Source organism: Dicentrarchus labrax, unplaced genomic scaffold (genome assembly GCF_905237075.1).
Source record: "Dicentrarchus labrax unplaced genomic scaffold, dlabrax2021, whole genome shotgun sequence".
Classification (NCBI taxonomy): Eukaryota; Metazoa; Chordata; class Actinopteri; family Moronidae; genus Dicentrarchus; species Dicentrarchus labrax.
Window position 1 is genome coordinate 26,186,147 of NW_026136713.1, and position 22,078 is coordinate 26,208,224.

At 41.2% G+C, this 22,078-nt stretch overlaps 2 protein-coding genes across 53 annotated transcripts; one reads left to right on the forward strand and one right to left on the reverse strand.

The window, feature by feature from the left end:
- The first annotated feature begins 1,346 nt into the window (after nt 1–1,346).
- ube2m (ubiquitin conjugating enzyme E2 M) lies at nt 1,347–11,298 on the forward strand. Of its 50 annotated transcripts, XM_051420252.1 has the most exons (13): nt 1,347–1,626; nt 4,311–4,405; nt 6,393–6,431; nt 7,377–7,764; nt 7,863–8,058; nt 8,119–8,216; nt 8,307–8,649; nt 8,761–9,348; nt 9,398–9,642; nt 9,693–9,790; nt 9,840–9,888; nt 10,232–10,340; nt 10,644–11,298. In XM_051420252.1, the coding sequence occupies exons 1-4, from the start codon at nt 1,512–1,514 to the stop codon at nt 7,521–7,523; spliced, it is 396 nt and encodes a 131-aa protein (XP_051276212.1). In that variant the 5' UTR covers nt 1,347–1,511; the 3' UTR covers nt 7,524–7,764; nt 7,863–8,058; nt 8,119–8,216; nt 8,307–8,649; nt 8,761–9,348; nt 9,398–9,642; nt 9,693–9,790; nt 9,840–9,888; nt 10,232–10,340; nt 10,644–11,298. The 50 variants fall into 50 exon arrangements, with proteins under 50 accessions (XP_051276212.1, XP_051276184.1, XP_051276195.1 ...); XM_051420224.1 differs by having other exon boundaries at nt 9,693–9,937; nt 9,987–10,340; XM_051420235.1 differs by having other exon boundaries at nt 9,693–9,937.
- A 2,081-nt stretch (nt 11,299–13,379) lies between these two features.
- On the reverse strand, nt 13,380–22,063 carry LOC127374514 (E3 ubiquitin-protein ligase TRIM39). 3 transcript variants are annotated; one of them, XM_051419926.1, is made up of 13 exons: nt 21,958–22,063; nt 19,277–19,397; nt 17,516–17,956; nt 17,092–17,196; nt 16,907–17,002; nt 16,419–16,652; nt 16,164–16,341; nt 15,908–15,997; nt 15,797–15,823; nt 15,681–15,707; nt 15,118–15,293; nt 14,887–15,042; nt 13,380–14,531 (listed from the first exon to the last, which is right to left on the reverse strand). In XM_051419926.1, exons 2-13 carry the CDS (start codon nt 19,391–19,393, stop codon nt 14,325–14,327), a joined length of 1,854 nt encoding a protein of 617 aa, XP_051275886.1. In that variant the 5' UTR covers nt 19,394–19,397; nt 21,958–22,063; the 3' UTR covers nt 13,380–14,324. The 3 variants fall into 3 exon arrangements, with proteins under 3 accessions (XP_051275886.1, XP_051275884.1, XP_051275885.1); XM_051419924.1 differs by having other exon boundaries at nt 16,107–16,341; XM_051419925.1 differs by lacking the exon at nt 21,958–22,063 and having other exon boundaries at nt 16,107–16,341; nt 19,277–19,479.
- Nucleotides 22,064–22,078: the final 15 nt, after the last annotated feature.

The window sequence follows — 22,078 nt, forward strand, 5'->3', positions numbered from 1 at the left end:
TCCAGATCGATCAGTTATTGGTAATAAGGAGCAGCGCGAGGCTATTGTTCTGCGGCTCTATTGTGTGACGCGTTGCTGCGGGGCTGCGGGGCTGTGCGTGATTCGGTTCAGTGTTGAGAGTCAGTTGGTCGCCTGTGACACGTTTAACCCCCCCGCACTGATTACATCACACAGGTGACGGGGGGGGGGTTAAAATAAATAAATAAATGTTGTAAATAAAATATGGGCAGTGAAAATATGCACGCACCGCCTCCCTCTGCGTGGTTACGTCGCAATGCGTCGAGTGAAGAAAGGCATCCTGGGAGTTGTAGTGTGAAGAATAAAAGTAGCAGAATATTCTAATGATATCAGATATCATATTAATATACAGTTAGTATATATCTCATATTATCACTGTATAATGACACAAACAAGTTTTAACAACCAGACAGATTTAATATCTGTCTGATGTTGATCAGAGACTGAAGCTCTGTCAGTGTACGCTGGGATCAGGTCTCCAAAGTTTAGATCTTAAATAATAATGTAAACTTCAAAAACAATAATTTTATTTTATTTTCTTCACAGAAATGAAACAAATTATAACATATTTTCTTACAACCTTTTAAATCAAGAAGGCCTTGCGACCGCTAATGTGGTCAGTTTGTACAGACTATATAAAAATATGAATTATTTTATTTGTATCACCTTTAATGCACAAAGCCGAGCGGAGCGGTTGTTTACTAAATGCACATTATCTGTCTCAGAAAGTGAGAGAAAGAAACTCAAAGCATTTATTTTATCTCCTTTATTAAGAATACATAATGTGTTCATTATTTTACTAATGGAATATAAACAGTTAAATACATTCATCAGGTCTCATTTATTAAGTATTTAATGTGAGTTTTCAAGAACATTCATTGATAAAATAAAGTTATAATGAATCAAAGGTCTCTTTAAACAGCTTGAGGTTGTGTTTGGGTTCAATGTCTCTGGAAGAGTTAGAAATATCTGCACATTATTGGAAACATATTAAACATTATAGTAAAGCACTGACCTTAGTTTATATTATTTATCTTTTTTTATTGAACTTAAACCGATCAATGAGTGTAAAATGTGCCCATCACAGATCAATACCTATATTATAATCAATAGTGTTATTAATGTCTGTAAATCACTGTGTGAAACTGCTGCTTTATATTTACAGTAACTTTCTGTATTTAGATTTACACTAAACTACTGAGAGTGTAGTCTAAAGCTACTTATAGAATATTAAAGTATTAAATGTTATTATAATAAATAACACCCCCCCCCCCCCCCCCCCCCCCCCCCCTCTGCCCGGCCTCTCCTGCCTGCTACCATGCTAGGCTAGCAGCTAGCTCCTCCTCAGTGTGATTAGTTGGGACGCACCGGCTCCATCAACCTCCCGGTGCTGCTGGGACTCAACCGCCTCTCGTTACCGTCCACACAGACCGACAGACCGCCGCACACCGCCGGCACACACAGTATAGGCAATCACTTATCAATAACTGAAGATGATTAAGCTCTTTTCCCTGAAGCAGCAGAAGAAAGACGAGGAATCTGCTGGAGGAAACAGAACCGGAGCCGGGGGTAAAAAAGCGAGCGCGGCCCAGCTCCGGATACAGAAAGGTAGGCTCGACCCCGGCCCACTGCCCCGGCTACCGGCTGCTGCCTGCGGCCTCTCCGGTCCCCTCTCCGGTCCCCTCTCCGGTCCCCTCTCCGGTCCCCTCTCTGCCGCAGGGAGCCCCTCCGGAGCCCCTCCGGAGCCCCGCGAACATTCAGGCTAACTGCTAGCATGCTAACGCTAGCCTCGAGCTAACCGCGGCTAGCTTGTTTCTATATTTGAAAACAAAACGCAGCGAGGAGCTAATGTGTTAGCACCCAGCTAACAGCAGCTAACAGCAGCTAACAGCAGCTAACAGCAGCTAGCCGCTAGCTAGCTCAACATAAAGAGCTCTTTAGGTTGAGCGAGCTAGCGGCTAGCTGCTGTTAGCTAACCTGCTGTGTCAGCTCTGATTATTTCTTCCTTCCACTCTGAACTGATCGATTATCGGTTTCAGTGTCTGTCGATCAGCCAACAGTTCACCCTCTGACACACCAACACGAGCTGTTCTGTCATCAATAAACTGTCTGTATGCTTCTTATTGATCAGTATCAATAACAGCAGCTGATCAACTGATCAATGAGCCCGAACTGTCAATAACTTGAGGAAGTTTCTATTATGTCCTGTGAATATCGATCAGAGATGAGTTTAACTGATCACTCTGATCTGAAGTTATTGATATTGGCTGTTAGTTATGAGTCACCCTCACAGATCAATAGTTAATAATCAACATTAAAATAAAAACAAATCGCAATCGTTTCCGTCCGGAAATAAACTCAAACCCAACATAAACCTTTCTGTAAATTCATCGTAGTTTCCTGCACCGAATGACGAGTCACCAAACTACAGTGCTAACTACGACAGTGCTAACTACAGTGCTAACTACAATATGAAACTACAGTGCTAACTACAGTGCTAACTACAGTGCTAACTACAATATAAACTACAGTGCTAACTACAGTGCTAACTACAGTATAAACTACAGTGCTAACTACAGTGCTAACTACAGTGCTAACTACAATATGAACTACAGTGCTAACTACAGTGCTAACTACAATATGAACTACAGTGCTAACTACAGTGCTAACTACAATATGAACTACAGTGCTAACTACAATATAAACTACAGTGCTAACTACAGTGCTAACTACAATATAAACTACAGTGCTAACTACAGTGCTAACTACAATATAAACTACAGTGCTAACTACACTGCTAACTACAATATAAACTACAGTGCTAACTACAGTGCTAACTACAATACTAAACTACAGTGCTAACTATGCTAACTACAGTGCTAACTACAATATGAACTACAGTGCTAACTACAATATAAACTACAGTGCTAACTACAGTGCTAACTACAGTGCTAACTACAGTGCTAACTACAATATGAACTACAGTGCTAACTACAATATGAACTACAGTGCTAACTATGCTAACTACAGTGCTAACTACAATGCTAACTACAGTGCTAACTACAATATAAACTACAGTGCTAACTACGCTAACTACAATATGAACTACAGTGCTAACTATGCTAACTACAGTGCTAACTACAATATAAACTACAGTGCTAACTACAATATGAACTACAGTGCTAACTACAATATGAACTACAGTGCTAACTACAATATGAACTACAGTGCTTACTATGCTAACTACAGTGCTAACTACAGTGCTAACTACAGTGCTAACTATGCTAACTACAGTGCTAACTATGCTAACTACAGTGCTAACTACAGGAGGAGTGCAGCTCCTCTGAACAGCTGATTTGTGTAGTTTTGGGGGGGTGTAAACTACAGTAAACAATATCAGCCCCTCCAGGGTTCGTCTGAGCTCCAGAAAACTGACATTCATCTTTTTATGTTTTTAAAACAAATAAAATAAAATTACAGGAGAAAGTGAAAGAATTTCTTAATAATCGAAGATAAACAGACAGTTTGAAGCCAGGAAGTGAGTTTAATCAGACATTGTACGGACGGGTTGGTGTGTCCATATTTATATATTTACATACACAGAGTATATTTTATATATATATATAAATATATATAGACTGAGTCGTCAGAGGAGCCGAACTCCTCCTGTAGCTTCTTCTACTGTCTTCATTTGAACATCCATACAGACTTAAAGCTGCACTCGGTAACTTTTATAAACATAACGTCATTTATCTGTCGTGCTCCCGAACAACCAACAACCAACAGATCAGAGAGGAGAGTGCGCCACGAAGGCGAGCTAACGGAGAGTCTTTAACCTGACCACCGTTTGTGAGCAAGTGCTGTCCTGTAATCAAAGAAAGTCCTGGGAAATTAGTTCTTACAAAGACAAAAAACAGTAATTAATGTGTTAAATTTTACAGGATTGAAACAAACTGGGTGGTCAGACGTTGTTAGCGCTACACTGTAAACTACTTTATATTTATAGTGACTGACAGCACGGTGGCTGTACAATAAACTACTGTAACTGTAGTCTGAAGCTGTTTACACAATATTAAACACTAAAGTCAGAATTATGATGTTTTATTTTCATTATTCATTATTTCTCATGAAAGAGCAAAAGTCTTATAAAAGCTTCATAAATCCACAGAAATGTTTTCTGTAACTTTCTAAGCGACCAATGAGGTGAAAACATCACTTTCTGTATTACTGAGAGTCGACTCACTGCACCGAATACTGAAAGACTGTGAATGATTGATCGTTATCTGTTCCAGACATCAATGAGTTGAACCTGCCAAAGACGTGTGAGATCAACTTCCCCGACGACGATGACCTCCTCAACTTCAGACTCATCATCTCGCCAGACGAGGTCTGTGTACCATTCATCAATATTCATCAATATTCTCATCCTTGGTTCAGCAGCAGAGGACAGTACAGATTTCCCACACGACCTGGAAAACCTGGAAATGTAGAAACTAGTTTTCCAGTCGTGGAAATTGATTTAAAATGAGCGAATATCCTGGAAATGATCCCTGAAGTCTCTGAATGTTCTGTAAACCAGAACAGAGCGTCCTGCTACCTGTAATCAGTCAGTACCACGCCTAACAGTAGATTATGTTAAATTATAGGACCGGCTGGGACCTGGATTGTTAATAAAACTCCTGGAAAGGTCCTGGAAACAGAAAGCATCCTGGTGGTGAACGCTGTAGAGCTGCACAGTAACTGGAGTTAATATCTGAGACACTGTTACTCTGTATACAGTAGGGCTGAACGATTTGGGAAAATAATCTAATTGCGATTTTTTTCCCCCCAATATTGCAATTGCGATTTAATATGCTATTTTTATTTATTTTTTATTTTATCTTTTTTTCCCAACAAAACATAATGACTGATTTAGATATGAACAACACAATATTAGATACATTTAGTGTAAAATGTTCTTTCCCATAGGCTGGGCCTATTTGTTAGAATTCAATTAAAAGATGTATGCCTTGAAATAAATGACATTTTTATTTAACTGCTCATTACAGAAACATCTGTGGCTTTGCCACTGTGCATTTAAGTAATTTAAACAAAGGCATGCACTTTGTAAACACTGTGCAAAATTTACAGTCTTAAGAAAAAAATAATTTAAAATTATATGTATCTTACTGCTCCCAAGTCAGTAACATTTCACACAACTGAAACACAGAATTTGCCTCTACTACTTTGAAAATATTTTGTAAAATCAAAGTAAATAAAGTTATAAATAAAAAACGGAGAAATGCCCTTTTCAATTAGACAATAAAAAAACAATTTGAATATTATAATATAGCTCAACCTCACTTATCTCAAGTACACAACAATAACACTTGATATGTGGCTTGTCCAAAAAAAACTCCACCGTTTTAAGCTCCAGGGCGACTTTCTCTTTACACTTTTTGTACAGCTCCGGTATGGCAGTCTGACTGAAGTATGTACGGGAGGGTGTACTGTACCGTTTATCAGCGTATTTATCAATGCCATGAACCCAGGCTTGGTCACCGTGCTGAGAGGCATCATATCTTTGGCTATGAACTCGGTTATTGCCCGAGTGATTTCCCCGTGCCGTTTTGAGTTACGTTCATATGGAGGGACACTTCAAACGGTCAGTGATCCCTGTCTTGAGGTATTTGGCTTGTCTGGTGCTCTGGTGCTCGGCATTTTGGCCATACAACTGTCATACATTGATTTGTGGTATTTTTTTAAGTGCTGGAACAAGTTTGTAGTGTTACCCTGTGAAGTAGCAACGGAGCACGGCACGCTCTGCACAACACCTGACGCTGCGCAGCATCTTCTCTTTTGAAACCAAAATAGTTCCACACCACCGACGTGCTGTTCCTCTTCGAGACTAAAGTCTCAGCTGTGTCCGTTTCTGACTGTTCCGTCGAGCAGCATGAAAAGTTGATGCAGCCGAGTTTTCCACTCTTTTGCTCGCGTCACGTGACCACCTTGTAATCGCGCAAGTTGCGGTTAGAAAATCGCGTTTTATCATATAGCGATATTATCGCAAATGCAATTAATCGTTCAGCCCTAGTATATAGGATGCACATTCACCCTGACACTGTTTATATTTCTATATATATATATTTATATCTGTAGACCATCTGAGCAGCTTCTGTAGGTCCACACCTCTGGGTAGTGACTTTATGACGCACAGCGAGGAGGGTTCCTGGTTACGTTTAAAGAGACAGCGTTTATAACGCAGGCCGTTGAGCAGGAGGAAGGAATCGAGCACATCAAACCTCCCACGACCCATATGGGGGTCCAGACCGAGTCTCTGGATCAGAACCTGTCTGTCTGATAATAGTCTGACAGGATCTCTGTTTGTCTCACAGGGTTTTTACAAAGGAGGAAAGTTTGTCTTCAGCTTTAAGGTGAGACACACCTGTCTGTCTCTCTGTGTCTCTGTCTCTCTCTGTCTGTCTGTCTGTCTGTCTGTCTCTCTGTGTCTCTCTCTGTCTGTCTGTCTCTCTGTCACTCTCTCTGTCTGTCTCTGTCTGTCTGTCTGTCTGTCTCCCTCTGTCTGTGTCTCTGTCTCTCTGTCTGTGTCTCTCTCTCTCTCTGTGTCTCTCTCTCTCTCTCTGTGTGTCTATCTGTCTCTCTGTCTGTCTGTGTCTCTTTCTGTCTCTCTGTGTCTCTCTCTGTCTGTCTGTCTCTCTGTCACTCTCTCTGTCTGTCTCTGTCTGTCTGTCTGTCTCCCTCTGTCTGTGTCTCTCTCTCTCTGTGTCTCTCTCTCTCTCTCTCTCTCTCTCTGTGTCTCTATCTGTCTCTCTGTCTGTCTGTGTCTCTTTCTGTCTGTCTCTGTCTCTCTCTGTCTGTCTGTCGCACTCACAGAGAACATCACAGCTTTAATTTGCCCTGATCAATAATTGCATTACGTATGTTTTGTATATTCATTCTTATTATATTTAATAATCGATCGATGCTGTAATCAATGACATCACCAATGTCTAATATCTATAATGTAATCAATAGAGAATCAGTAGGTTCTGATTATTATCTTCTTCAAACTGAGTCACATTTCTTTATTTTAATTTAACCTGTCTCACTGCAGCAGGATGAAATACAATCTGTGAGTTAATAACGGATCAATAAGATGCTGAAATAATAATAATCATAATAATAAGTCTGTCTGCGACGAGCAAACAGCTTTTAAAACAGCTGTTTCCTGAATGTAGTTTGGTTGATCAGTTGCTTTATACAATGTGCTCCCTGATACACCTGGAAACTGTGTATGTGTGTGTGTGTGTGTGTGTGTGTGTGTGTGTGTGTGTGTGTGTGTGTGTGTGTGTGTGTGTGTGTGTGTGTGTGTGTTTCAGGTAGGACAGGGTTACCCCCACGACCCCCCCAAGGTAAAGTGTGAGACGATGGTGTACCACCCCAACATCGACCTGGAAGGAAACGTCTGCCTAAATATCTTAAGGTGTGTTCACTCTTCATTTAAAGTGTGTACCTGCACCAGGTGACCTCAGTGACACCTGTCCCCTTAAAGCTACAGTGTATTTGTATTAATGCGGTAAAATATGGAATAAAACTTTAGCCGTAAAATCAAAATTTTTTCTTTATTACAGTAAAAAAAAAATGTATTTTACAAGTACATGATGACCTCACCCTTCATATTTAATATGCTGATTACTTGTTTTAAAATCTAAGTAACTAAAGCTGTTAAATAAGGAACCTGTCTGTGTTTGTTGCTTTAGAATAAAGGTTTTTATCTACAGAGGAACCTTTCTGTGTTTGTTACTTTAGAATAAAGGTTTTTATCTACAGAGGAACCTTTCTGTGTTTGTTACTTTAGAATAAAGGTTTTTATCTACAGAGGAACCTTTCTGTGTTTGTTGCTTTAGAATAAAGGTTTTTATCTACAGAGGAACCTTTCTGTGTTTGTTGCTTTAGAATAAAGGTTTTTATCTACAGAGGAACCTTTCTGTGTTTGTTACTTTAGAATAAAGGTTTTTATCTACAGAGGAACCTTTCTGGGTTTGTTGCTTTAGAATAAAGGTTTTTATCTACAGAGGAACCTTTCTGGGTTTGTTGCTTTAGAATAAATTTTGAATAAAGGTTTTTATCTACAGAGGAACCTTTCTGTGTTTGTTGCTTTAGAATAAAGGTTTTTATCTACAGAGGAACCTTTCTGTGTTTGTTGCTTTAGAATAAAGGTTTTTATCTACAGAGGAACCTTCTGTGTTTGTCTTTAATAAAGGTTTTTATCACAGAGGAACCTTTTGTGTTTGTTCTTTAGAATAAAGGTTTTTATCTACAGAGGAACCTTTCTGTGTTTGTTGCTTTAGAATAAAGGTTTTTATCTACAGAGGAACCTTTCTGTGTTTGTTGCTTTAGAATAAAGGTTTTTATCTACAGAGGAACCTTTCTGTGTTTGTTGCTTTAGAATAAAGGTTTTTATCTACAGAGGAACCTTTCTGTGTTTGTTGCTTTAGAATAAAGGTTTTTATCTACAGAGGAACCTTTCTGTGTTTGTTGCTTTAGAATAAAGGTTTTTATCTACAGAGGAACCTTTCTGTGTTTGTTGCTTTAGAATAAAGGTTTTTATCTACAGAGGAACCTGTCTGTGTTTGTTGCTTTAGAATAAAGGTTTTTATCTACAGAGGAACCTTTCTGTGTTTGTTGCTTTAGAATAAAGGTTTTTAAAACCTTTTTTGTTCTACAGAGGAACCTTTCTGTGTTTGTTGCTTTAGAATAAAGGTTTTTATCTACAGAGGAACCTTTCTGTGTTTGTTGCTTTAGAATAAAGGTTTTTATCTACAGAGGAACCTTTCTGTGTTTGTTGCTTTAGAATAAAGGTTTTTATCTACAGAGGAACCTTTCTGTGTTTGTTGCTTTAGAATAAAGGTTTTTATCTACAGAGGAACCTTTCTGTGTTTGTTGCTTTAGAATAAAGGTTTTTATCTACAGAGGAACCTTTCTGTGTTTGTTGCTTTAGAATAAAGGTTTTTATCTACAGAGGAACCTGTCTGTGTTTGTTGCTTTAGAATAAAGGTTTTTATCTACAGAGGAACCTTTCTGTGTTTGTTGCTTTAGAATAAAGGTTTTTATCTACAGAGGAACCTTTCTGTGTTTGTTGCTTTAGAATAAAGGTTTTTATCTACAGAGGAACCTTTCTGTGTTTGTTGCTTTAGAATAAAGGTTTTTATCTACAGAGGAACCTTTCTGTGTTTGTTGCTTTAGAATAAAGGTTTTTATCTACAGAGGAACCTTTCTGTGTTTGTTGCTTTAGAATAAAGGTTTTTATCTACAGAGGAACCTGTCTGTGTTTGTTGCTTTAGAATAAAGGTTTTTATCTACAGAGGAACCTTTCTGGGTTTGTTGCTTTAGAATAAAGGTTTTTATCTACAGAGGAACCTTTCTGTGTTTGTTGCTTTAGAATAAAGGTTTTTATCTACAGAGGAACCTTTCTGTGTTTGTTGCTTTAGAATAAAGGTTTTTATCTACAGAGGAACCTTTCTGTGTTTGTTGCTTTAGAATAAAGGTTTTTATCTACAGAGGAACCTTTCTGTGTTTGTTGCTTTAGAATAAAGGTTTTTATCTACAGAGGAACCTTTCTGTGTTTGTTGCTTTAGAATAAAGGTTTTTAATCTACAGAGGAACCTGTCTGTGTTTGTTGCTTTAGAATAAAGGTTTTTATCTACAGAGGAACCTTTCTGTGTTTGTTGCTTTAGAATAAAGGTTTTTATCTACAGAGGAACCTGTCTGTGTTTGTTGCTTTAGAATAAAGGTTTTTATCTACAGAGGAACCTTTCTGTGTTTGTTGCTTTAGAATAAAGGTTTTTATCTACAGAGGAACCTGTCTGTGTTTGTTGCTTTAGAATAAAGGTTTTTATCTACAGAGGAACCTGTCTGTGTTTGTTGCTTTAGAATAAAGGTTTTTATCTACAGAGGAACCTTTCTGTGTTTGTTGCTTTAGAATAAAGGTTTTTATCTACAGAGGAACCTTTCTGTGTTTGTTGCTTTAGAATAAAGGTTTTTATCTACAGAGGAACCTGTCTGTGTTTGTTGCTTTAGAATAAAGGTTTTTATCTACAGAGGAACCTTTCTGTGTTTGTTGCTTTAGAATAAAGGTTTTTATCTACAGAGGAACCTTTCTGTGTTTGTTGCTTTAGAATAAAGGTTTTTATCTACAGAGGAACCTTTCTGTGTTTGTTGCTTTAGAATAAAGGTTTTTATCTACAGAGGAACCTGTCTGTGTTTGTCTCTTCCACAGAGAGGACTGGAAGCCTGTGCTGACAATAAACTCCATCATCTACGGTCTACAGTATCTATTTCTAGTGAGTGTCCAACAGGGACAGGAAGTCCTGTTCAGGTGTTCTTAATGGTGTTTTAGAGCTTCCTGATAATCAATAAATGTATTTGATGACTCATCCTGCACTCGGGGGCGTTTACTAATGAAGCTAGCTCATAGCGTTAGCAGCTACTAGCTCAGTGTCGCTCAGTCTTTTCTTTTTGTTTTAGATATTTTATTTATCTCAAGGGAAATTCAAGCAAGTTTTAGTTACAGGTAAATATGAGGAAGCTAAAGCATTAATGTGTTAATTCCTCCCCCCTCTCCTCCCCCGTCCTCCCCCCTCCAGGAGCCGAACCCCGAGGACCCGTTGAACAAGGAGGCGGCAGAAGTCCTCCAGACGAACCGGCGGCTCTTTGAGCAGAACGTCCATCGCTCTCTGAGGGGCGGATACGTGGGCGCCACCTACTTCGAGAGGTGTCTTAAATAACTTGGCGTCCCATGATTCTCCAAACTCCCCCACCCCTCCCCCTACAGTCCTCCCCTCCTCCTCCTCCCCCTCTTCCTCACCCCCTCCTCCTCCCCCCTTTACTCCTCAGTCCTGCTCGTTGGCGGCAGCAGGCGCCGCGGTGACAGAAAGCAGCACGCCAGAAGACGCTTTTCTGTTCTAAAACAAAAGAAGAAGACGAAGAAACCCCTCCCCTCCCCTCCTCCTCCCCCCTTCGTCTCCCCCTCCTCCCCCCTCCTCCCATATTTCTCTCTGTTTTACTTCCAAGACGCAGCATTCAACCGTTTACACGCCACAGCGGGACTCCGACACACCACACACACCAGAACTGGACTTGATGGCGAGCAGCGGCCAAGGGTGATGATGGCGGGAGGGCGGGAGGGCGGGAGGGTGGGAGGGAGGGGGAGGTCAGTGATTCGGAGAACGCCACAACGCTGATGATGATGACGACCACATGATTTTCTTTTAATTTTTTTTATTTTCTGTAAGTGGCGAACACACCTGCATCAGACAGGTGGTCAGAAGGACACGCCCCCCTCGCTCTCGCCGCCATTTGTTTGTTCGTCACACGTCAGCAAACTCCAGACACAGCTCATCGGCTCGGCTGGTTGCCTGGCAACCTCCCGGTGACGACAGGACTGGAGAAAGTTGCAGTTAGGATCCCTAAAACCGCCACGCCTTTAAAGGGGGGGGGGCTTGTTAGGGTGGGAGGGGCTCTTAGTCTCAGCAACAGCAGATTCGCCTTAAGAAGTCCCTGAAATACATGTTCCCTGAAGGCAACACGTGGAGTCTGCAGCTGTAGGTATAATGGCGTCTGAGCTAGGGGGAGGGGCCAGTTGGTGTGGGAGGGGCTTGAGAGTCAGAATGGGTGGGGCTAGTGAATCAACACAATCAGGTAAGCCTTAAAAAGCTCCTTTAAGCAAGATGGCAGCGTAGCTCTCAGGTGAGCTGTAGGTATGATGATGTCAGCGCTGGTTGGAGTGGGAGGGGCTTGTGGGTAATAGGGGGCGGGGCTTGTGAGCCACAGCATCAGCAGGTTTGCCTTAAAAAGTTCCTTAAAGCGGAGGTCAGTGCTCGAGGGAGGGGCTTGTGCGTCACAGTGGGAGGGGCTTGAGCACATGCACCTTAAAATGTCTCTCAAAGACATCGATGCAGATTTGTTCTCAAGTTTCATAATAACTAGAATAAATGGGAACCTGTCGACAGGTGAGACAGGTGGAGGTAAGACAGGTGAGCCGACTGAATCTCGTCAATTTGCCGCCACGAACGCTGCGATGAGTCCGTTTGGAGTTTGCTGGTAAACCACACACACACACACACACACACACACACACACACACACACACTTTCTCAGCGTCAGGGGGCGGAGCCTCGTGTCAGGTGGGCGGGGCTGTAGTCGTAGGGGGCGGGGCTAAGTGTATTTGTTTAAAGGAGTCGGGTGGGCGGGGTTTATTTGGGGAGGGGGAGGGGGCTTTATGTTTTCATTTTGGCGGGTGGGAGGGGGGTTGTGGGCGGGGTCACAGAGGGGCGGGGCTTAAAATGTTACGATTATATTGTGTATATTGAAACCCCAGCTGTTCACATTGACTGCAATATGATTTATGTTAAATAAAATATGAACTTGAATGATTATAACTATTGTGGCGTCCGTTTAATACCGAACGCTGTGACATCATCGGCTGCAGTGTTACGTTAGCTGACAGGCTAACAGCTAGTGTCACTCTCCACCAGACTCCAGAGACAAAAACACTCTTTTCATCTATTTTGTTATTTGAGTCTGCACAGTATTTTATTTAAGTTCTCTGTGCTCTTCCTGTCAGTGAGATCTGCTCGGTGTTTCCTCTGCAGAGATTCTGAAGCTCGATAAACAAATATGCAAAAATTTAAAAAAGCATTAATTAAATTAATATTTCTGTATTTAGCTTTAAATTAATCCCCCATTCCTCCTATTTAGTTACTTTCCCATTTAATTTTGCTTTTATTTGTTTAATTTCCACCATAACAGTTTATTTCTGTATTTTTTACTTTTCTGCTTGTATTTCTGCTTCATTCAAGGTGTCATGTGATCAGCTTCTCTCCTATTGGTTGATCAACATCAGCCTGAGGAGATCAACTTTATACAGAAACATTTATAAATTAATTAATGCTTAGTTATTTTTAATAGTATTTTTGGTGCATTTAATGGCACACTTATGTGTGATTTGGGCAGTGTTGGTCCTCCGTATATATTGCCTTTTTGTTTCTGCCTCCAAAACAAAAACTTTATTCCAGATAAACTTCTGAACTGAAAACAGATTTTTATTGTCAACATCATCCTGCACTGACGTGATGAACCAGCTGAAACCAGCAGACATTAAAGGGAAACAGCATAAAGTTATTTTAATCTTGGTTCAACCATTGAGAGAACTTTGGAACTGTGTATAATAAATAATAAAGCTTGTTGTTATTGGCAGGAAATCAATAAGTTTAACAAACAGGAAGGAAAACATTTAAAAGAAACCAATTTAATTTCTCATTGTGATTAAATAACGTTAAATCAGGAGTTTGAATAATTTATATAATTATTACACAATTCAGTTCTTTAAAGTTCACTCTATTTGTATATTTATTTTTCACAACATTGTTACCAGAAGCAGAAGAATCTGCACATACATCGAATTTCTGCTGCCGCCACAAACACGTTGGTTTCTGATCTTGTTGGGACACAGAGGAGGATCTTGTTGGGACACAGAGGAGGATCTTGTTGGGACAGAGGAGGATCTTGTTGGGACACAGAAGAGGATCTTGTTGGGACACAGAAGAGGATCTTGTTGGGACAGAGAAGAGGATCTTGTTGGGACAGAGAAGAGGATCTTGTTGGGACACAGAGGAGGATCTTGTTGGGACAGAGGAGGAGGATCTTGTTGGGACACAGGAGGATCTTGTTGGGACACAGAGGAGGATCTTGATGGGACACAGAAGAGGATCTTGATGGGACACAGAAGAGGATCTTGATGGGACACAGAGGAGGATCTTGTTGGGACACAGAGGAGGATCTTGTTGGGACACAGAGGAGGATCTTGTTGGGACACAGAGGAGGATCTTGTTGGGACACAGAGGAGGATCTTGTTGGGACACAGAAGAGGATCTTGTTGGGACAGAAGAGGATCTTGTTGGGACACAGAAGAGGATCTTGTTGGGACAGAGAAGAGGATCTTGTTGGGACACAGAGGAGGATCTTGTTGGGACACAGAGGAGGATCTTGTTGGGACACAGAAGAGGATCTTGTTGGGACACAGAGGAGGATCTTGTTGGGACAGAGGAGGATCTTGTTATCTTAGAACAATTAGGAACTTTTTATAGCAAGAAACTATAGATATATTGTGTTACCATGGTGACACCGATCTCTATCAGAGGATTCAGTTTCTGAGCTTCCAACATGGCCGCCAACCAGCGTTAATGTCCCAGTGCTCCCTCCCCCATTTATTACCTCCCCCTTTCTCCCAGGTTCTGTCTGCGTCATTGTGGCTCGGTCCGGTCCCCTCAGGCGAGGTGGTGCTGGGTGGTCATGAGGACCAGGGGGACCTCTTTGTCTCCGGTCCCCAGCAGAGGAAACATCCTCTCGGTGAACTCGGAGGATCTGGTGAAGCTGTAGATCTCCGAGCCCGACTTCACGTTGTAGAAGGACACCTGACCCTCGTCCATGTCCAGGAACACGCCCACCTGACGCAGCTTCTGAGGAGTCTTCACCTGCACGGCCCACAGAAACACATTTATTCAGGTTGTATGGAAGCTTGTTAATGCCAGGAAATTATACAACAGCGTTGTGAATAATAAAAATAAATGGAGAAAAAAAAAGATATTAATTGATTGAGTCAAAACTTTTACTTTGTCAAAATGATCAGAAACCAAAACCGACTTTATATCTCGTTACTTTGGAAAGAATTTAATTTTTTATTCCTGTTTTTTTTTTTTTATGATTTGTAACTTTTAATCTTTTATTTTCTTATGTTGTCAGCAGTGGGCTTCCATACCAAATGTACACTGATATAAAGAGACAGAAGCCTTTTAACTGTATGTATTATTTAATATAAAGAGTTTGGACCTTGGTGAGAGGCGGCACAGTGAGCGCCCGCAGATGGCTGCCACTCCACCAGATGGCGTAGTATCCGTTAGAAGGACTCATGTCGAACAGACCTTTCCTCTGAGCCGACTCACTGACCACGCCCAGCTTCCAGTCCTTGTTCTCCCCGACGGACACCTGCAGGTGAACACAGCAGTTTAATAAGTGTGACACTGGATCCTAGATCAGGACTGTGTATGTTCTGGCTCTGACCTCCCAGTAGTGGCGCCCGGCGCTGAAGCCCTCTTTAGCGCTGACGCAGGACCAGACGTCGAAGCGTTGCGGACTGTTTCTGTAGAACTGCAGCTTCTCTCCTCGCTTCACCTGCTTCCTGTCCTCAGACAGGATCAGGAAGGGATACGCCGTCACCGGGTTCAACGTCACGTCCTCTGGACGCCACAACGACAACGAGACATTAACAACACGGTCGTCACACACACGAAAACTTCACAAATCTTTACCACAGTGACGCTGTAGCATCGGCGGTACGGTGGCCTTTTTAGGACATCTCACTGTTAGACTCAAACCACAGCTGATCTTTGCAATAAATAAAGCTGGACTAAATAATAATAATAATAATAATAATTAATAAGTATTATAACATTCACAGTATATAAAATGTGCATGTTAGCATTCTATGTTAAATAAAAAGAGCTTTTTTTTTTAGATAAATTCAAATATTAGAATGAAACAAAAGTTCTAATCTTAAATAATAATAAAAGTAGATTTAATTAAATAAATAAAAAATAAATAAATAATAAGAGCGAAGTTCTTACCCATGTAGACTCGGGCCTTCTTGTGTCCTGTGACAGAACAAACACATTTATTTAACAGCTGCTGTTCATTAACATTAATAATAATCATTATTTATTGATTAATTATTGATTAATACCTGAGACCGGTTTGATCTTCTTTAGATCTGCAGGGAGACAGGAAACCACGGTCATTCTTTCACAATAAAAGTCAGAGTGATGAGACAGGTGCAGATATAGGAGTCACTGACCTCGCAGAGACCACTGACTCTTCCTCAGACTGGCGGTGCTTCCTCTCAGACTGAGCATGCTCTCTGCCATCATCAGATCCCCAGATGAGACTGAAACACACCGCAGAGGTCAGAGGTCACCCAACGTTTCCGATACGTCACTGTGTGTGTGTGTGTGTGTGTGTGTGTGTGGTGTTTGTTTGGTGTTGTGCAGATTCACATTTAGAGTTTTTTCGGTTTAGTTTCTTCCAAACTGAACTGAGCGGCTGCGACTCACACGAGCCTCGGGAGCCTCGGGAGCGAACTTCCCCCATCCTGATGTCCTCCATCTTGTCCTTCACCTCGGTCAGAGCGCTCTTCACGTCCCCCAACTGGAAGTGGAGCGAGAACTCCTCGTCCTCGTCCACCTCGTCCTGCTGGTCCTCAGCCAGAGGAGCTGTGGCCTCCTCGTAACTCTGAGGGGGGGAGAGGGGTGAGGACGAGGGAGGATTCACGTAGAAGACATGGAGGTAAAGAACTGTTCAGCTCTCACCTGCAGGAAGCCGATGTGATCCTGACTGATGGCCTGGACCTCCAGCGTGGCCCTCGCATCCTTTAGCTGGCTAAGCTCCGCCTCCAGACGGCTCACTAGCCCCTCCCCCTTTGACATCACGGCCTCCAGCTGGTTCTCGATCCCGCCCACCACCTGAGACCGGATCCTGTCCAGCGAGCTGGACACTTCGTCCAGGAGGCGTTCCACCTCGCCTCGCTCGCCGTCCGCGTGGTTCTGAGAATAAATCACAACATCAACGATTATTAAATTTAATATTAAAGTGAAATATTTTGGGATGTCTGTTAATGGATAAATAGTACAAACAGTTTAAAGTTATGTAAGAATGTTTAACTAGCTGGTCAAATATAGAAATGGTTTAAAGGTCCAGTGTGTAACTGTAATTAAATATAATATTTATAGTTCGGAGCAGTGGCGGCCATGTTGATAATGGTTTATAAAATATCTAATAAATAAACAAGATGTCTGACTTTGACTCCGTCCAGTCTCTTCTTCAGCGAAGTCACACGAATCTCTTTCTCTTTGATCCGGTTCAGGATCTCCTGCTCCGTCCTCGCTACCTGTTTCTGCAGGTGAACACAGGTGAGTCGGTTTAATTAGTAAATTAATCAGTAAACTACAATAAGTAATAATAAGAGTGTCTGTTGCTCTCTACCTGTTTGTAGAGTCTCTCCGTTTGGACGGAGACGGTTTTGTGTGTTCGATGTTCCTCCAGGACACAAATGGCACAGATACAGCGCTGACATGTCCGACAGTACACCTGGACAAGTGAACACATCAGTTAGGATTTGGTCTCTTTTAGAATCAATAACTTCAGTTTCTTCCTCCTTTACTTTGTGATGTTGTATAATGTAGTGGAAGCATTAGAAGTTAGAAAAGTAGTGGGCCGAGTACTGAACCCTGTGGGACACCACGTGCAATGTATTGTTTGAAACATACTCAGAAATAATTTAAATGCTGAATTACTTATTAGCACTTCCTGTTTGCAGAGTACATCTGGAGACATTAGTTTGTGATCAATCATAAATCAATATTGATCAAACCGTGCAAACATAAAATAAGTCTGTAGTTCCCCTCACCTCCAGCAGGCGGTGGTGTAGTGAGCATGTGCGGCCCTTGAGGGCCTCCTGGGGTTCCATCAGTGGGTGTTTGGCGTAGAAAGGTGAGGTCTTATGTGGCTGCACATGCTCAGTGCAGTATGCGGCGGTGCAGGTGAGACAGGAGCTGATAGCGGGCTGTTTAACACCTGTACAGACGTCACACCACACCACCTCCTCACCGCACACCGCCAGGAACGGGTTGGTGCTGCCGGCGTTGGGCGTCATGGCGCCCTCCAGCGCCGACGTCCCGTTCCTGACCGGCATCGGTAACCCTGCGGCTCCGTAACGAGCCAGTTTGTATTTGTCTGCGATGAGAGCGAAGACTTTGTTGACGCTGAGCTGAGGACGTTCATCGAACTCACGTTTACAGAGAGGACACGTACAGACGGGACTCGACGCCCAGTAACCGCCAATACACGCCTGCAAAGAAACAGCAGAAGAAGAAGGAGGGTCAGACATTAATGATGCTTCAAGAAATCTGAAGAAATATATTGATCGATCTGAACTCTGTATTACTAAATATTAAAGGTTCTGAAGTCTGAATCCTGTTCTGTGTCAGTTAGCTTCAGTTAGCTTCAGTTAGCTTCCCTAGCTAACCTGATCTATGATGCTAACTTATGTATTCTGATGTTAGCCAACAATAAAGGATGTAGCGGTACAAAGCTAACGATAGCTTTCTACGAGCCAGGAGCATCCAGCTAGCTAATTGTAGCTAAGCTAACTGGGGTTGTCAGGCTGTGTCTTGGTGTTGCATTGTGGGTCTGGTGTCGGTTGCTTCGTGGTGTTGGCTGATGGGTGGTTTGTAAATGGCGAGCTAGTTAGTAGCATGGAGCTAATGGTCCTAATAAAATATAGGAACATTGCAGATAGTAACGTTATTCTAAATATGATCGTCAGTTATTTTACAGCGTTCAGTGTTTGTCTCTGTTGGCCGACGCCCAGGATGCAGTTCACTGAACGACCACTGGTGGCGCTGTTAGTTACAGTTTAATGAACGACCACTGGTGGCGCTGTTAGCTACAGTTTAATGAACGACCACTGGTGGCGCTGTTAGCTACAGTTTAATGAACGACCACTGGTGGCGCTGTTAGCTACAGTTTAATGAACGACCACTGGTGGCGCTGTTAGCTACAGTTCACTGAACGGCCACGGTGGCTGTTAGTTACAGTTTAATGAACGACCACTGGTGGCGCTGTTAGCTACAGTTTAATGAACGACCACTGGTGGCGCTGTTAGCTACAGTTCACTGAACGACCACTGGTGGCGCTGTTAGCTGTTACTACAGTAATGAACGACCACTGGTGGCGCTGTTAGCTACAGTTCACTGAACGACCACTGGTGGCGCTGTTAGCTACAGTTTAATGAACGACCACTGGTGGCGCTGTTAGCTACAGTTCACTGAACGACCACTGGTGGCGCTGTTAGCTACAGTTTAAGAACGACCACGGTGGCGCTGTTAGCTGTTAGCTACAGTTTAATGAACGACCACTGGTGGCGCTGTTAGCTGTTAGCTACAGTTTAATGAACGACCACTGGTGGCGCTGTAGCTACAGTTCACTGCCTAGACCACTGGTGGCGCTGTTAGCTACAGTTTAATGAACGACCACTGGTGGCGCTGTTAGCTACAGTTCACTGAACGACCACTGGTGGCGCTGTTAGCTACAGTTTAATGAACGACCACTGGTGGCGCTGTTAGCTGTTAGCTACAGTGAGCTTCAGGATGGGACTCAGGTGTGTTACCTGGCAGAAGTTGTGTCCACAGGGAGTTGAGACGGGTTCATCGAACAGATCCAGACAGATGGAGCAGGTTAGTTCCTGCTCAGAGAACAGATCTGGAGCCGCTGCCTCCGCCATCATCGTACTGCGGGAGGACACGAGACAGGAAACGTCACTCAGAGGACGACAGTGTTAGCACTGCTGTGCTAACTGTTAGCTAAAGACCTCCACACCTCTCACACAGGAACCAGGTCCAACTACATTCCTGCTCACAGCTGAACTCCAACACACCAACAGCAGCTCGCAACCAAAAACAACAGCACACAGGTGAGTCACTGCACAGACAGACAGGTGGACACACAGACAGTTCTCTACCCGTCTGCAGTTTCCTCTCTGTGTTTCTGAGGCTGATCATTACCTGTTGGTTCTGAACAGGTGTGAGCAGGAAGAGGGAGGGGGCGGAGCCTGTGTGTCACCTGTATGTGAGGTGCGTTCAGTGTCACTGTTCTAGAAAAACATCATGTGACCAACAGGTTGTCTGCAGCATTTTTATTATTTTCAATTATTTAAATTTAATAATTTAATGTTTGAATGAATGTGAGATTAAAGTGTCTGGAGAGACTCTTTATAGTTTAAATGAAAATACGTCTGAAACTTTGTTTGTTTGTTTGCAATTTAAAAAACGACTTTATTGAATATAATTTCCTTTCAAATGCAGTTTATATAAAGATACATTTACAGTAAAACACTGGATAAACAGAATTTATAATAATAAATAAGGTAGAACTTTTTATACTAGTACAGTAAACAATATTAGTACTGTTGATTTTTATTCCATATTTTACCTTAAAAAACAGTTTTAGATGAAAATACGTCTGAATGCTGTAAAACAATGTTTTACTGTAACTGCTGTTATTGTGATAAAGTCTAATGATGTTTTTATCTGATATAATACATTAATAATATCTGATATCCTCGTTATGTACTTTTACCTTTACTACTGACACACCTACATTGATCTGCCGTCACCATGACGACGGCACCTGAGCACACTGCTAGCTGTGGTTAGCATGTAGCATTCATACGCCTCCGTTTAAAGAATAATAATCAGTAAACTTGAATAAAAGCATTAAACAGTAAAGTGAAGCGTCGCTCTGCTTCCGACTGAAAGTTCAAGCGTTTTATCAGAGCAGGAAAATATGCAAAATATGTGGAACAGGAACCATAAACTGATGGTGACGATAATGTTTGTAACACACACACACACACACACACACACACACACACACACACACAGCAGATTGACACATATTAGAGATGTTGGAGGTTTAATCACAGAAACAGAAGAGAGCTGTTTGCTCGAAGCTGGAAAACGACAATAAAACTGGTTTAAAACCACATTTTTTAGGACAAAAGATGAAAATATTTCAAACCTTTAAATTGGTGCAAAGAACCAACCAAAGTGGTAGAAAGGAACTAATACTTAACTAAGTAACTTTATACTTAAATATTGTACTTTTATTTTTTTAATGGAGACTTTTGGATGAATATTGTAAATAAAAACATTATAATCCGATATTAAAGCAGTGGTTTGTATCCTGTGAACTCTCATTTAATATTATTAATATATGTTTTACTGTTCTAATAGAATCAGACACTTCTGTACATTTTAAGTTTGGATGTTAATCAGGTTACAGCAGTAATTATTTTATTAATTTGTAATTATTACATTAATTATATGCCATCAGCTGTAATCTAATTATTTGCTTTAGTGGAAGAAAAATGAGCTGCAACTTCACCACTAGATGGCACTAAATCTTACACACTGGTCTTTTAAAAAAAGTTCAATTCACTTAATTTATTTAAGTTACCTAAACAACAAATACTTAAGTTACTTAAATCTAATATTTTTTAAGCTTAAATTGTTTCCTTTAATAAACAGTTTGAGTTGAACTAACTTTTTTCTCTACATTAAATATTAAAACACTGTAATAATATAAGTTAGTTTATATTAAAAAATAATAGTTTAAACAGTTTAAGTAACACAAAGTTCAAAAAAATTTTTTATTTAGAAGCTTTTTATTTAAGTTACAGAAACATTGCTGTTACTGTGTATTACTGGTTAGTCTCTTTAAATTATTATTATTACAATAGTTATTTTAATTGTAGAAATAATAAAATTGAGTTAGGGTTACTTTTTTTATTTAATCAGTTTTAACATTTTAATGAGTTAATTGATCTGGTTTTACTCTAAAAGTATTTCAAACTAAATAAACCTGTTAAGTTACAAACATTATGCTGATGAGTTGTGTTGAAACGACGTGGACAAACTAGTTGGAACAAGTTACGAAGAGTTTAATGAACTTAAAACTCTTTAAATTCTCTCTTCTCTTTAAAAACTCGACACAGAACATTGATTGAACATAATTTCATTAGAAGTCACAACTGAGAGAGGTTGATGCAAAACGTTTGTTTTTAGAGTGTACAGAGCACTGTATGCTAAGCTAGGCTAACATCTCACTGTAGGATCAAACAGCACAAATAAAAACAACAAACATCATCACGACGAAGCAACAACGGACAGAAACAACGAGAATCTCATCGAAACGTCGCTGATGAAGGATTTTAAACATCAGCGAGATGTTTCAGGTTTCAGGTTTTTAAAGTATTTTATCTAAAAGCTTCCGGACGCAGAAGTTTCTTACCTTTCTCTCTGAGCGTCGACTTGTTTCTGTCCCAAATCCTGAAACTCTGGTTCCTGTCAGTCTGTGAGGTCATCAGTGGGCGGAGACTCAGTCAGGAGTGACGGCAGGTGGAGAAAGCCGC

Bases quoted from the DNA above. Each gene is read 5' to 3' on its own strand.
- ube2m (XM_051420222.1), top strand. From the start codon at position 1,512: ATGATTAAGCTCTTTTCCCTGAAGCAGCAGAAGAAAGACGAGGAATCT. The intron at 1,627-4,310 runs GTAGGCTCGACC...TATCTGTTCCAG, and splicing joins CCAGCTCCGGATACAGAAAG to ACATCAATGAGTTGAACCTG. The intron at 6,432-7,376 runs GTGAGACACACC...TGTGTGTTTCAG, and splicing joins AGTTTGTCTTCAGCTTTAAG to GTAGGACAGGGTTACCCCCA.
- LOC127374514 (XM_051419924.1), bottom strand. From the start codon at position 19,393: ATGATGGCGGAGGCAGCGGCTCCAGATCTGTTCTCTGAGCAGGAACTA. The intron at 16,653-16,906 runs GTCAGACATCTT...ATTTATTCTCAG, and splicing joins AGAGACTGGACGGAGTCAAA to AACCACGCGGACGGCGAGCG. The intron at 14,532-14,886 runs GTCCAAACTCTT...TGGGCCGTGCAG, and splicing joins CTGTGCCGCCTCTCACCAAG to GTGAAGACTCCTCAGAAGCT.